Source organism: Hyperolius riggenbachi, chromosome 1 (assembly GCF_040937935.1).
Source record: "Hyperolius riggenbachi isolate aHypRig1 chromosome 1, aHypRig1.pri, whole genome shotgun sequence".
In the NCBI taxonomy this organism is placed as follows: domain Eukaryota; kingdom Metazoa; phylum Chordata; class Amphibia; order Anura; family Hyperoliidae; genus Hyperolius; species Hyperolius riggenbachi.
In genome coordinates, this window is record NC_090646.1 from 156,303,701 (window position 1) to 156,320,033 (window position 16,333).

Below are 16,333 nucleotides of genomic sequence, written 5' to 3' on the forward strand. Positions count from 1 at the left end.
GGGAGGATAGGAGTCGGGGGGCCCCCGGGAATAAAATAATAAAAAAAAAAAAAAATATTAAAAAAAAAAAAAAAAAGTACTTAATGCCATGGGCCCCTGAAGAAAACGGAACTTCAGGGGCCCTCGTGCGGCGGCACGGCCTGCACGGCCGTATGTCCGCCCCTGCCTTGACACACCTCTACTCACACCTCTACTCACACCTCTAGTCACACCTCTAGTCACACCTCTAGTCACACCTCTAGTCACACCTAGTCACACCGAATTTGTTTGCAAATAACATTGTTTTATCATTCAAACCACTTTGGTCCATTCTCTCATCATTAGTTTTTCTTCATACTAGCATTTAAAAATAAGAGATGTACCAGTTTTAAGGATGTGAATAAAGAGCATTTTTTTCAGTACAAAAAATACATATATTTATTACATACATAAAAAAATACATATATTTACATAGATCTGTACATCAGTCCCGAATGAGGAACAAATGAGGAGTAGAGAGGGACAGAGGGATTTAGTTCCAAGGAGAAACTGTCCTTCTGAAAAAGGACAGTTGGGAGATAAATCATTGAGCTGTAGTAATAATTACCCTATCAAAACATGCAAATTTGAGTAAAACTAGATCATTTGTAAGCTACAGTTTACACTGGATTAATGTATTATCACATCATCAGTTGATATTGTCCCTTCTTAATGCAGGGACATTTTAAGGTACTGCAACCTGGTTGGTTAACCCTTGTCAATTAATTGGCAAAGATCCCCAAATTTTGGCCCTTATTCAGATCACTTTTTCTCCTTTGTTTTCTCCCAGGAGACACTTTTTAATCTTCCATTTAAAATAACTTTTCAGCACTCTGCATTTATTTTCTTGCTTGCTGGAGGCTCAAACGGCATTTTATTGATACGATGTGAAAGTATAGCCTAGGAGAACATGCAGGAGAAAAAGGTAATTGCATATGGGCCATTGTGTGCAACCAGACCCATCAGAAAGACTTGTGTATTCCCGGAGTTTTGTGCTGAGAAGAAAGTGCAACAATGGACCAAATTCTAAACATCATTTTCAATACCACTTTCATTAAGTGTTCCCTCATTCTTACTTTGTGAGACACTCACTTTTTTTCTTGGGAGGAGAATTGAGGACATGTAGCGCATGGAAGCCAGTCTTCTTCAGTTTAAAATTATCTATAGGCGTTGTCTTGGAAACATTCCATACCCGTAATACACCAACCTGAGAATCTGTGCAGAACAGAAAGCTGTGATACCTCTTTCCCATGGCACTTGGCACATTTTGATGAAACACTAATGTCATGTATCCATATAAATCCCATTTTAAATAACATGCTAGTTCACATTTACATAGCTTGATATATTTTTTTTGTGATCAAACTATTCCATTTGAGGGCCCTTTTACACTTAATGCACTGCATTGAGTTGCGTCCCCCTTTTGGCAAATGGGGCGCAACGCATCTCAACACAGCACATTAAGTGTAAAAGGCCTTTCAAACTTTTTCAAAAATGTTGGCATGCTCTATTTCTGCAACATACATGTACATTAGATGTGCTACAAAGAGTTACCAACAGCAAAGGGCTGAATTTAAGAAAAGGGGATTATGTTATGCTAGTTCAGTCACCTTGTATTTCATATAAAAAAAAATCATATAAAAGAAAATCATGGTAGCAGGAAAAAAAGGGCGCCGGCTGAGGGCGGACGAAAAGGATGTCGCCATAGACTCTAATGCAATTATCGTTAATACGGCAAAAAAAAGCAGAAAGGAGGGTGCCCAATAAATATTGTTAACAACAAAAGAACATTACAGTTCTTGAAATATGTTATTGCTTTAGAAACTTGAAACGCTATCGTTTTTGTCATATTATTTTGTTTGTATGTACAGATTTTACGTTATCAAAGATATTATCGTTTCTATGTGTAAAAGGGTGTTTCTGCAGAGGGAGTGATTAGAGTTAGGCAACACCAGGGGGAGTAGGTAGGGTTAGGCACCACACAGGCGGCGGTTATCAGGCAACACCGGGGGGGGGGACCCTTTTATAGCTGAGATTTTTGATTTGGGGGTACAGGGGGGGGAGGGGGGTTAGGATTAGGCATCACAAGCAGGGGGGTGTCTTAGGGTTAGACACCTGGGGGGTCTTAAGGTTAGATGCCACCAGGGGAGTGATTAGTTTTAGGCACCACCAGGGGAGGGTTCTGTGTGAGAGTAGGGTTGGGTTAAGCTGTATTGTTGAATTACGTAACGATTTTTAATGTTGATATATTTTCGTTATCTCAAGTCTGTTTTTGAAACAGTATTTATCGTTAACTAAGTTTAACAAGGATGTTTATTGGTATTAAGATTTTGTTATACACCGGCACCATTTTGTTAGATGGTTTCATATGAAAGGTGCAAGTAAAATTTGAGTAAAAAAATGGAGATTAAGTGCTCATTACAGCACAATGGTGAGGTGATAAGCGCTCCTGCCTTGTCCTGCTGGAGGCTCAGGATCAGGATTGTGTATTAGAAAACTGTTACACTATATTAGGCTAAACATGTTTGATTCAGTGTCGTCCTGCCCAATCGCAGGGGTCCCAATCCCTCATTTTGCTTTTTGAGCAGGTCCATGGGACTGGCCACTCACTCTACTGTTATTCATGCAGACACGCATCAGGAGCCGTACAAAGTGGGCTGCAGCACAGCTGATGGCTTTAAGGAGAAGACAGCACCACCTAGTGATTCTCTGCTGCGCAATGCTCTGCATGAATTCATTTGGAGAGAGAGGCCGTGCACGTGGATCACTGATACTGGTGGTATGGCTGCTCTGCTGTACGCTGGAGGTCACTTCACAAAAATGTAAAAATATAACAGCACCACATGTAAACAGAAACTGCAGCTAATGCAGTGCAGATCGTTTAAGGCTCATGTAAGTAACCTGAAAGCATAAGTTACCTCCAGTAAGGTACACACCCCTTCCCTCCTCCTTCCTAGTGAGCTACCTACTGCCATTGCTAATGAACCTTTCCTATATCACCATGCTGTGCTGCCATTCCCCCTCCTGCACCTATTAGTCTCCTGTGCTGCCATGCCTCCTCCCTCTGATGCACCACCATACCCCTACCCTGAAAAACCACATTGAGACAAACAGCCTCCTCCCTTTCCCAAGACAAGAACACACTGGAAAGAGGTCATCAGCTGACAGTTCTCTATATGGGAAACAGAAACAGACAGGTGGAGTTGTGAGTTACACAACTTGTTCAGTGTGTACAAGAGATTGCCAGGTCCCCAAGTGAACAGGAAATAATATAGACTTCATATATGGTACCTGCAATTAAGCAGCCCCGTCTACTTACAAAAACTGCAGTTCCTGACTGTTTCCCTTTGAAAAAAAACGTTTTATCTAAATCATTAAAAATAAATCACAAAGAATTTAGTAACAAGTCTTGTATTGCAATCCAGTGGAATAGAGTAAAGAATGTCAGCCTTACCTCCTGTTATAAACATGCCAGGAGCTGTGGGGACCCAGGCCAAGCACTGAACAGATGCTGCTGCACTTGGGAAACTGAATGTCGTGATGCAGGATAAGGATTCTGAGTCTACTAGCCGAATCCCATTATGGAGGTTAGCGACTAGAAGATAATCAGTAGACAATGGATCCCATTCTAATGCTGTCACCGGATCCTCCTCGTCGGTTCCCTCCAGTGATTCCGGCCTCAGGACGTGCTTCTGACTCTTACAACCTTAATAAAGTATTATAACATGTTAGCCATCAGCAAAAGCAAGACCTTGTGAATCAGGATGATACCATTTAGTGGTTTAACTTAAAAGAAAACGAGTAAGCCGTAGGCAAATAAGCCTTCTTCAGACTCTTGCATATTAGCTGAAAGCTTACTCTTGTTCATTTAAAGGAACCGGAGACCTAAAGAATTATAGAATCTATATTTACCTGGGGCTTCCTCCAGCTCCTTTTAGATTGTGGGCTCCCTAATAAATAGTATCATTCTGATTCAAAACTTCCAACCTTAAAGAGAAACTGTGACCAAGAATTGAACTTCATCCCAATCAGTAGCTGATACCCCCTTTTGCATGAGAAATCTATTCCTTTTCACAAATGGATCATCAGGGGGCTCTGTATGGCTGATATTGTGGTGAAACCCCTCCCACAGGAAACTCTGAGGACCATGGTACTCCTGGCAGTTTCCTGTCTGTGAACCTCATTGCATTGTGGGAAATAGCTGTTTACTGCTGTTTCCAACTGCCAAAAATGCATGCAGCAGCTACATCACCTGCCAACAGTAAAAATGTCACCATGTGATAAATGTCAGAATATAAATCAGGGAGAGGAAAGATTTTACAATGGCTAAATCATTTATACATAATTATTATAAAAATGAAGCACTTTTTTATTACATTATTTTCACTGGAGTTCCTCTTTAAAGTGTACCCAAGCCGAAGCTCGGGGTACAAAATTATATACTTACCTAACAAAATTATATACTTACCTAAAGAGAGGGAGGCCTCAGGATCCTATTGAGGCTTCCCTCCCTGCTCTGATGTTTCCCGTCGCTGAGCACGGTAGCTGATTGAGTCCGCCCGTGCATGAGCAGTAAACTGAAGCTGCGGGCTCCGTGCTAATGCGCATGCGCAGGCAGGCTCACGTGGCTAATGAGCGGCCACACTTCAGAAAGAGGAGCTGCACGGCCCCGATGTGGAGGGTTTTCAGAGTGAAACGCCCTATTGCGTACCACTGCGAGCATAAAGCAGTGAATATATCCATACACACGTGACCTCTAGGACCTGACTACATTGCAATATTGGTACAATAACAATTTCATAAATTGCATCCATCAATTCCATCACCTCTCTTCTACCACCGGGTGGCGCTGTAATGTCTTATCGTGATTGTAAGAAGACTTGTCGGGATTACATTGCTGCTGCGGTGGAGGAAGAAGAAGCCAATCCAGCTGTCCGATAGGTATAGAAGCTCCCTGCCACCCACTCTGCATACCCTGCTGAACCTGCCAGGCTGGGGAAGGCAGCCAAATAAAGTTTTACTTTATATTGCTGCTCAAGGGTTAAAGGTCTGTTAGACAGAAAATGTGATTAGAATTCTGAATAAAGATTTCACATGTGCAGAGGAAGCTAGTGTTAGTGGTACTGCCAGGCTTTTCAAGTTGTACATTTCTGTTTACACTTAAAATCAATGATTTTTCATGCTTCACTCAGTTAATGTAAACAGCATAATTAGCAGTGTTGCACAAAACAATTAGCAGTGTTTCACAAAGAGCAGTTGCTAGGAAGCAGTGACGTTGCTCGGAAGTATTTTTTGATATCCTGTGTGTCATCATTGTGTATAAATAGCATTGTCCATGCATGTGGTATGGCGGGATAGGCTAAATAAAGTACAGTGTAGTATGTGTGCTCAGTATAAAATCAGAAATATACACCTCCTCATTCAGCAGAAATATGCCACACACCATTTCCTGCATCACATAATTAGGATGGCTGGTGATGGCTTCTGTCATTTGTCCTATATTGCATTGCACTGAATATGGGTGCACATAAAGTTCTGATCAACCTCATTATTGGCACAGTACAATCTGATTAATTTAACTCACACTAAAACCTATGGTGAAAATAAACGAATGAGATAAATAGTTGTATCTATCCTTAAGCCGCATCTACACGCGTAGATGCGGCCGCGATGCTCCTTATCAATCGAGCCGGCGGGGATGAGCGGGGAATCGAATGCGGCGCATGCGCGGCGAGCGGGGACGGGGCGGGTACGCGCGGGGACGCGGAAGAGGCGATCCGGCGGCTAATCGAGCCGCCGGATCGCCACAACATCTCCCCGTGTAGACGGGGCTTAACACCTAAGAATGACAATTTTTTTTTAGAATTCACAGTTTTATTTTCTTTTTAAAACCTTTAAAAATTATATTAAATGGGGCGTGGCTTGCTCATGCAGGAGTGAGGACGCGTCTCGTGTGAACTCCCGCTGAAAACCTTAAATTACAGCAACTTTCACAGTCCCAGACCTGATTTTTACTAAAATCTCCCATGGGAGGCAAAGGAGACAAGAAAAAGAAAAAAATCCAGCCTCTGCTGCTCAGATACAGCATTATCTCAAGCCGGCCAAGAAAACAACAGGCACACCCGGCCCTTCTAAGATGGCGCCCGGCCAGCAGGAGAGTACCGTAGAGAACTCTCCTTTGCAAGAAGACTCTCCTTCGAGGATTAACTACAGCGACAAAGGTCAGTCCTCACCCACACATTCTGACAGCACTGACTCGCACGTAGAGGTGGACCTCAATAACTATATTAGGTCCTTACCTACAAAAGACGATCTAGAGGCCTACATTAGCAGACTGGAGGCAACGAATAGAAAAGAGCTCTCAGATGTTAAACAAGAGATCCGTCAGATTGGGCACAGAGTAGAGGATTCCGAAAAGCAAACTAGAGAAGCTAGACCAGACCCAGGCGGCGCAACAGACCACGATTAAGAAACATACCCAACAAATAAGAGACCTCTATATGCGCCTGGATGATCAGGAAAATCACCACCGCAGAAACAATCTGAGGGTTAGAGGCTTGCCAGAGGCTACCAAAATGGCAGATCTTGTCCTTACCCTTATTGGGATATTCAACAAAATTCTGGGCAAAGAAACCGATGAACACATAAAATCGACTGGGCTCATCGCACTCTGGCGCCCATCAGCACTAACCCGGATAGACCCAGAGATGTAATCTGCCGCATACATTACTATAAAGTCAAGGAAGCTATAGTAATGGCGGTTAGAGACATAGAAGAAATTGAATTCGACGGGGCCAAAATAACAATCCTAGCTGATCTATCCAGAATTACTTTACAGATGCGCAGAGCGGTGCGTCCACTCCTGAAGGTTCTATGTGAGAAGCAGATTCTATACAGATGGGTATACCCGTTTCATCTGCAGGTCCATCACGAGGGGAAAACGGCTATACTGTATACTCCGGATGATTTGCCAAAATTCCGAGAAATCCTCGATCTGCCTCAGGTCCAGCTTGATGAATGGCCGCTAAGTTCCTCCGAACTGCCAAAAGGCTTGCCACAGAGATCAAGATGGTCAACCACAAACAAAATGGGTAATCTCTGAAGGTGGTATTTGACAACGTAACACATTTCCTCAATACTCTGCTTCCTAATAGCACCGGAGACCTCTCTTTCCTGCATAATCAGGTACTTTTTATTATACACCATATGCATTTAGCAGCTTATGATCCTGCTGCAGTTACTCGGTTAACTTCCCATCCAGGGCTAAACCCTTGTTATGTCTCTTACCCAGGCCTCACCCAGAGCTAATTCCAACTGCATTAACTAGCTGAGCTCTACGAGTAGTATTTGCTTCCGTGCACAGTTTAAGGGATATACTTTATTCTGTATAAACATGTTTCCCCCCTCTAATTTCCGTGATCCAAACCAACATCTCTGAGAAGGTTTCCACAGGCTCTAATGGTACGGACTTGGGAGCCGGGGTGTCTATGGTTTTCCCGCGCGGGCAACCGCCAATCTGCCACGTGGTCACAACGGCTCTAGCTCTAAGCAGCCACTCTTCTTATTCTACTGCCACCTCCCGCCCTGACTGCTTTGGATGATTACTAATAATATGCAGGCGCTCCTCTCCAACGCCTTCCCTGTACTCCAGGCGTTGAGGCTCTATGTTTCAACTCCCTCAGTACAGTATAAAACGATGCACGTAGGCTTTATACCGCTACCACACAGCTTACGGCTGCTAGTGCAAGAATAGTAGCCAGGCATGCACGAGAAGAGAAATGGGGTCGGGCTCCACAGCAACATACTGGCTCATTTTTATAGCCTCTGTTCTATTCCGAATGTGTTCTGTTTGTTCAAATATTATGTGATGGGTTTTTAGGCTTTTGACTATCGTATATGTTATTCTTCCTTGATTATGTTATATATAAGTTCGTTCGGATTTGGCTTAAATGTTTCAGCACAATAATATGTTGATATGCAATATAGTTTTATGTGTATTAGAGTAGGTCTCTGGTCTAATACTGAGGATGCACTTTTTAAACCACCTTCCTTAAACTCTATCCCTGATAAGACTACTAAGTTTGCTTGTCCCCCCTCCCACGGGTACTAATCCTATAGGTCCCCCGTACAGGTTATTACGGGACGTTTACGCAATTAGTTTTTGCAGGAGCCCGCATTATTAGGAGCTTTGCCCCTGCCGTGTTTGCGCTCTTGCTGGGCCTCCTCTCCCCGCCACATAGTGCTCTGGTTCCGACCGGGCTACTCTTAAATGTCACTCATGTACACAGGGCTTTTAACCCCAGTGCTCTTGTTTTTGGTTTTACATTTTGTTTTCCCTTTCTCATCCCTCCATATTCCACCTAATACCGTCACTATATCTACTGCATCCTTATCACTGGTTACTCGCATATCTAAGACCGCCCACCCATCAATATCGTTAGTGTCTCTTAATGCACTGCTCGCAGGTATGCTCTCATTGGACCCAACCCATCGAATAAATGGTTCCTATAGATAACGTGAACAGTGACTGCAGCTGTGTCTCTTATAATGTGAAATGATTCAATAACCCTGGGAAGAGATCTCAGATCCTCCACCACCTACATAAAAATAAAATAAAAATAGCCCTTTTACAAGAGATCCACTTCCGTAGTGATGCCACTCCTACCATCAAGCATAGATTCTATAATAGATGGTACCCCAGTACCTTTCATTCTTCTAAATCCAAAGGAGCATCCATTGGCCTTCATAAATCCTTCCCTATGACTGAAATAGTTTCGCTTTTAGACCCACAAGGTAGATTTGTTTTCATAAAGGGAAAGCTCGATGGGAAGCCACTCACAGGGGCTGACATCAACATGTGTCTAAATCCTAAGCTAGACTCATCTAGAGAGCAAGGCCATATCTCTCATAACATCAGGATACAAATCAGAGAGAAATTGGTTGCCAGGTGATTAGCAGACAGCTGGAGAGTTTTCCACCCCAAAACTAGGGATTATACATTCCACTCTGCCCCACACAACTCATTCAGTCGCATCGACTACATTTTAATCTCCCATAGTATTCTAGATAAAACTCTCCTCTGACATTGATCAAAAAATCTGGTCCGATCCTTCGCCTGTTTTGTGCTATATTAACCTGTCCCATGACCATCGTGGCGAATTCCAGTGGAAATTAAACAATAATCTCCTGAAAGATCCTACTTGTCTAGAAGATATCAAGAGGGCCATAGCAAACTTCCAGGTAGACCATGCGAGAGATGAATCGAAACCACCCATTAAATAGGAAGCACTAAAATGTGTGCTAAGAGGGATTTTCATCTCTCATGGGGCAAGACTTAAAAGAAAAAAGCTTTAAAATCTCCTCCCTCTTAACCCAGCTAACTGAGCTAGGAAACAAACAAAAATCTGGGCGAGATTCCTCTCCATCCCTAAAGCCTCATCTGCACGCGTAGATGAGGCGGCGATGTGGCTTATCAATCGAGCTGCTGATGCGGCTTGATTGATAAGATCCGACAGGACGGATCTCCCCACCACCGATTCCCTGATCGCTATCCGCGAGGGGACAATGGCAGGGAATCGAGAGGAAGCGGCGCCGGCGGGGACGAACGGGGAATCGAATCCAGCGCACGCGCGGCGAGCGGGGACGCGGCGGGCACGCACGGGGAACGCGGAAGAGGCGATCCGGCGGCTAATCAAGCCACCGTATCGGAGCCTCATCTATCCGTGTAGATGAGGCTTAACTCTCCAGCTGTCCAACAAGAGGCAACAACTATTATCTCTCCTAGATGAATATCTCTCCTAGATGAATAAGAGCCAGAGAAAAGTTTAAAGGTACACTGTAATGAATAGCGGAGATGCCGCCGCATGGGCAAGTGGCATGGCGGCTAGCTCTGCGTCCCAGCCGGCGGCTGCTGCCGCGCAGCAGCATGGTGCTACCCTGCCTGGTCCTTCTAGTGCACACAGATGGAGAACTACACGCGCGCGCGCGCCAGGCGACAGGATCTTTATGCTGCTAGAAGGGGAGTCAGCTGATAATGCCGATCAGCTGACTCCAGCTATGCTCCGGATTGGCTGAGTGACTGGGGCGGCGCTGTGGAGCGCTTTTAGTATATATAGGACTTGCTTGTCACTTGCAAGTTGTCTGCTGTTGCGAACAGTTACGTGTGAGTGCTCAGACCAGAGTCAGATCCCACAGTGTGTTAGAACCAGCCGGAGCTGGTGTCAGATTCCATTGATAGCTTTAAAGTACTATTGCTTGCTATTGTTTATGTGTTAGTCTAGTTCCCAGGTGTTGAGACCAAGGACCTCACACCTAAGACTAGGAGATTGTCATATTGTTACTATCATCTGTTAGTCTAGTTCCCAGGTGTTGAGACCAAGGACCTCACACCTAAGACTAGGAGATTTGTTATATTGTTACTATCATCTGTTAGTCGAGTTCCCAGGTGTTGAGACCAAGGACCTCGCACCTGGGACTAGGAGATTGTTGTGTTGTTGCTACCATCTGTTGGTCTGGTTCCCAGGTGTTGAGACCGGGGACCTCGCACCTGAGACTGGGAGATTGTTATGTTGCTGCTATCATCTGTTGGTCTAGTTCCCAGGTGTTGAGACCAAGGACCTCACACCTAAGACTAGGGTTGAGAGACATTTCTGTTACCTGTTATGACTTTTGGCTTTCCTGACTACTCTCCTGTTCTCTGATTCGGTACTTCCGCCCATCTGATTATCTGTTGCCAACATTGCCTGTACCTGGATACTGAATCAGTCTTCCTCTTCTGTACTTTGTCTGTCCGTATGTTGCCGACCTGGCTTGTCTGACCTTTCTGGCTGTCACCTAGCTCCTGGGTGATCAGCCTTACTGTACACCGGTGACACCTGCTCTTCAGGTGGTTACTTGCTGCTATATCTAGCCTATGGTCCCCAGCTCCTCTGGAGACCATTGTGCAGTACAGTCAGTGGGTCTCTACATCTCTAAGGTCCACTGGCTGCAGTACAGTCTGGTTCCCTGCCTCTCAGGGAATCCTTGGCTGCAGTACAGTCTGATTCCCTGCTCCTCAGGGAATCCCTAGCTGCTGATCAATCCTCACCACTTTACTCAAGTCAGTGATCCCTGCTCCTCAGGTATCCACTGGCTGCAGTACAGCCTGATTCCCTGCCCCTCAGGGAATCCTTGGCTACAGTAGTGTCTGTATCTCCCGCTTCTCGGGAGATAATCTCTCCTATTACTGTTGCACAAAACACTATATCACATTGGGTGTCCTGTGTCTAGCTATACTAGTATTATTGGTGATTCTGCAGATAACCACATGATCAGGTATAGCATCTGTATTGTTGGTGATACTGCAGATCACCAATGATCAGAAAAATCTGTGTTGCTGACACATTCGTTACATACACTATATGAAAAAGCAGATAAATGTGGCATGCTTCTGGCTTCGCATCTACATCCCAGAAACTACTCATCTTTTATTCCTCACATAAAATCCCAAAACTCTGATTTACTACATTATAAATCTTCTGAAATTGTAAAGGCGTTCAGACAATATTTCTCAGACTTATACAATCTGAATGGTAAATTTCATGACTTAGACCCTGAAGCCCTTTCCACAAAAATGAAAGACTATATATCCCAAACCAAACTGAAACAATTAGACATAGAAATCGTAAAGGAGTTGGATAAGGAATTCTCAGAAGCTGAAATCACCTCCGCGATTCAAACCCTCAAAAATAATAAAAGCCCCAGCCCAGATGGCCTTTCTGGTGCTTTCTATAAGAAGTTTTCCTCTGAACTAACCCCAAATTTACACAAAGCCTTTAATTCTATAAGCGACAATACAGCCTTCCCCAAGCAAGCCCTACAAGCCCACATTGTGGTCATCCCGAAGCCAGGAAAGGACACCAATTATTGTAGTAACTTCTGCCCAATCTCCCTCATAAACTTAGATATTAAATTATATTCCAAAATAATTGCTGAAAGGCTTAAACAACTTCTACCCCCCATAATTAATAACAACCAAGCGGACTTCACCCAATTTAGGAAGGCTAGGGATAATACTCTTAAGAGGGATAATACACAAATGTGTCTACTGTCTGTGGATGCCGAGAAGGCGTTTGACAGGATCTATTGGGGTTTTCTGAGGGAAACTTTATCTCAAATTGGGCTGGGTAACAATTTACTACAAAAGATAATGGGGCTATATAATAATCCATCTGCAAGAGTTAGGGTTAGTGGGATCCTGTCAGACGCCTTCTCCATCAATAATGGAACGAGACAGGGTTACCCCCTGTCTCCAATATTATAGATCTTATGCATGGAGCACTTTGCTGAGGCGCTCAGAAACAACCCCAACATCAGAGGACTTGGTACTGGCAGTCAGCAATATAAACTGGCTCTGTATACAGATGACCTGCTGCTATTTATTACAGAGCCACATATCACGATCCCCAACTTCCTACGAGAGGCAGAAAACTTTGGAAAGCTAAGCAATTTCAAGATAAATCTATCCAAATCTGAAATTCTTAACATCTCCATTCCTCCACATCAAGCTGATCTCCTGAAGTCCTCTTTCGCCTTTAAATAGTCTCCCGAATCAAAAAAATACCTACATAGTAATATTCCATCAGATCTTTCCAGTTTGTACCGCCTAAATTACAACCCCCTCCTTGCCAACTTTGCCTCTGACTTGAACAACTCGAACAAGCTCAGAATCTCCTGGCTGGGAAAAGTCTTAAAAATGGACATTTTGCCCAGGCTCCTTTATGTGTTTCAGGCCATCCCAATTAATGTCCCTAAGGAATTTTTCCTAAAACTTAGGAAAATCACTACATCATTCTTATGGGGAGGTAAAAAACCCAGCACTAACTTCAACCTATTAATTAGACCAAAACCTGAAGGCGGCCTGGGAGTCCCTTGTTTCAAAAGATATCATGATGCTGCTCAACTTATCCTTATCTTAGACCTTTTTTATAGTAGACTTCAAAAACAATGGGTCTCAATACTATCTGCAGAATCTGATGTTGATCCTAGGGCTCTTCAGACCAAGCTGCTCCACCCTGCCATTTTGGGTTAAATAATTACTCCTGGGGTAGGACAAATCTAGAGCTCTATATAGTTTATCTAATCTACTATCTACTATCCCAAGCCCCCTAACAAATATACTAGACAATGCACAATTTAAGTTATTTATGCATGCACCTTCTTTTATGGGCAGAGATAGAGAAAGCTGGCCTAAAATTAGGCAATATATTGGCAATGGAATGTTATCCCCTCCCGAAACTTGGATTAAGGAAGGAGATACCCTTCCTCCTCCCAGATGGTTTGAAATACTACAATTTCAGGGGTTCTATAGGGACCTTGCAGGGTTGGGAAACATCCACAGAGGTCTCTTATTCTTTGAGAACATTTGCTCCCTTCAAAATAGGCCAGAACACATGATATCTCAGGTATACTCTGCTCTAATATGCTCAGCGGGTGAAAGCAACGTAGACAAAATTCAAAAACGTTGGCAAGAGGACTTGGGGAAAATTATTGACGAGGAGTATTGGGATAAATCTTTCATCTTATCGCACAAACTTCTCCATCTGTCCTAGCGCAGGAAATAAATTACAAGATCTTTTCAAGATGGTATAGAGACTCCATAACCATCCATAAGTATGACCCACAAACTCCAGATACTTGTTGGCACTGTGGTAACCAACCGGGATCATGTTTCCACATTTGGTGGTCCTATATTCAACCATTCTGGAATCAGGTCTTAAAATTACACTCCTTACTATGGCACCCACGCGGTGACACTAACGTCAATAGCACTTTATTTGACCTGATGAAGCAACCGTATGGTTGTGAAACGCGTTGTCCTGTGCAAATATTCAATAAACTGTAAGAAACTTTTTAACATCTTTCTACGAGTCTTCTTACCAGGTAAGAAATTGTTTTTCTTACCATATATTAGAAATTCATTCAGAAATACTTCACTTTGAAGGGCGCCTCCAATAGTGTCAATTATTACACTCCTTACTATACCTATCCTCCATGCCCATTACACCAGAAATAGCACTCTTATTTATATTACCTGGTTCACTCAAGAAGGCCAAAAGCTCGATTTTCAGAAACATATTAATTTGTGCCAGATTGCTGATTGCCAGGTACTGGAAATCTAATAGAATCCCTTCGGGGTCAGAACTCATGAAGGAAATAAACCACATTATGAGGATGGATGAGTTGATGTTGTCTGCTCAAACTAAACAGGATGTTTGGACTCAAAGATGGTCGATTTGGATAGAGTTTAGAGACTTAGATCAAGCCTCTGATTTCTGCAAGGATAATTAAGCATTACTGTCTTTATAGCAAATTGGGTATGCTTGTCTATTTTCACCAAGTTAATTGCCAGTGTGGGCGGTATCGAGAATAGGTATAGTTAAAGAGGAACTCCAGCCAAAACAAACATACTGTCATTAAGTTACATTAGTTATGTTAATTAAAATAGATAGGTAATATAATCTCTTACCCACACTGTTTTAAAAGAACAGGCAAATGTTTGATTTCATGATGGAAGCCATCTTTTTTTGTCCTGAGCACCTCTCCCAGTTGCTAGGCAACATGAATAACAACATAGGAAATCCCATCATGCTCTGCACAGCATCAGGGAAAAAAAGCCTGGGCTTTTTTTCTTTGATGGGTGGAGCTTAGGTAAAAAATGCAGCTAAAGAAGATGCTTTGGTAAGAAAAACAAAGTTCTGATGCTGTGAAACTGTTAAAGAAACACCAAGCCTTTTCAGTTCTGCTGAGTAGATTTTTAGTCCGGAGGTTCACTTTAACAAGGTGGATTCCACCCCCCACCTACCCATGCCCTCTTTTCCTTCCCTCCTCCCCCCCATACAATCCCCCCGCCCCATATACAGTACTTACATATTTTCCTTTCTCTTCCCTCCCCTCCCCCCCGCCCTCCTTTTCCTCTACCTGTTCTTTGATGAAACCCAGGTTTCATCAGGTTCATTCCTCTGTGTTCACTTTCTATGTTTATGGACTTTTTACTGTTATCTACCTATGCAAATTATACACTGTCACTTGCATTCTTGTATGTCGGTGTTAAACGATGAATGTTATAGATTGTATTGTCATGTTTGGACATGGTGTTTTCCTGAATAAAAACAGATAAAAAAAAAAAAGTATATTAAACGTTTTTGTTTCAGCCAAATGACAGTCTTTCACACCGTCTTTCAGTGTGTCAGAGCTGAAATATATGAACGCCCTTGACCCTTTTTTTATCTATCCCCTACACTTAGAAGCTGTTCTTTGCCAGGAAAGAGTTGCATGGCTGTAATTGATGCTCAGTGAGGGTTAGGCTATAGTCCAACCAGATCCCGACTAGAGAGAAACTATCACTTGCAGACCTGAATGGTTAATTATTTCTGGAAGAAAAAAAAAGGAGCACAGCCTAGTATTTTTTTTTTTATGTCTGGCACTGTACATGCACGTTTATTTCAAAATTTTCTCTTGATTCTTTCAGTCTTACATGTTTATCTCATCATGGGCCTGATGCATTAAAGTGAATCTGAAGCCTAAAAGAAAATAAAAAACAGATACTTACCAAAGGAGAGGGAAGGCTCTGGGTCCTAATGACCCTTCCCGGTCTCCTCCCGGTGCCCTCGGTCTCCAGCAGGCTCCTCCATTTGTACCTCCCACCGGGGGAGACTTCGGCGGCTCTGTACAGCGCAGGCACGAGAGAGGGCGCTCACACGTGTGCAGTGCGGAGAGAGGCCAGCTTCAGAAGCCTAAGTGCTTCCGAAGGTTGCCGAAGTCTCCCCAACGCAGAAGGGAGCATCCACGGCACTTTTGGTGTGGTCTGCTAATGGGGGAGCCTGCTGGAGACCGAGGACACGGGGAGGAGAACGGGAAAGCTCATTAAGACCCAAAGCCTTCACTCTCCTTAGGTAAGTATCTGTTTTTTATTTTCTTTTAGGCTTCAGACTCTCTTTAAAGTACAGTAAAGTTGCCTGCACCAGGAGCGCATTGCAATTTCACTGTTACAGTGCAGGGGGAGCACTAGCCATTAACCCATTAGCACGTTACTATAGCAATGCATGCATTAGCCTGGCAATGCCTGTGGCACAAATGGGGTAACAGCCGTGCTCTTCCTGCGCCAGTAACAGTAAAATTGCCATGCGCTCCTCCCTGCACATGGCAACTTTACCATGCATCAGGCCCCATGTCACACTTTAAAATTGATTATTTTTATTGTAGCGTGTTTAATTCAAGTTAGTCACCTATTGCTGTAACTCAGGTCTCACCACCACTTTTTCCCATACCTTTGCTT

The 16,333-nt window shown here is 43.5% G+C and overlaps 1 protein-coding gene across 5 annotated transcripts in view; it reads right to left on the reverse strand.

Annotated features, from left to right (window-relative positions):
• Window positions 1-16,333, reverse strand: part of WDR17 (WD repeat domain 17) — a 168,256-nt gene that overhangs the window by 88,032 nt on the left and 63,891 nt on the right. For all 5 annotated transcript variants that reach the window (XM_068278776.1, XM_068278774.1, XM_068278775.1 and 2 more), the window contains exons 5-6: window positions 3,473-3,724; window positions 1,111-1,233 (exon numbers count right to left, since the gene is read on the reverse strand). In XM_068278776.1, coding sequence (XP_068134877.1) covers window positions 1,111-1,233; window positions 3,473-3,724 — 375 coding nt within the window. The remainder of the gene's footprint in view (window positions 1-1,110; window positions 1,234-3,472; window positions 3,725-16,333) is intronic.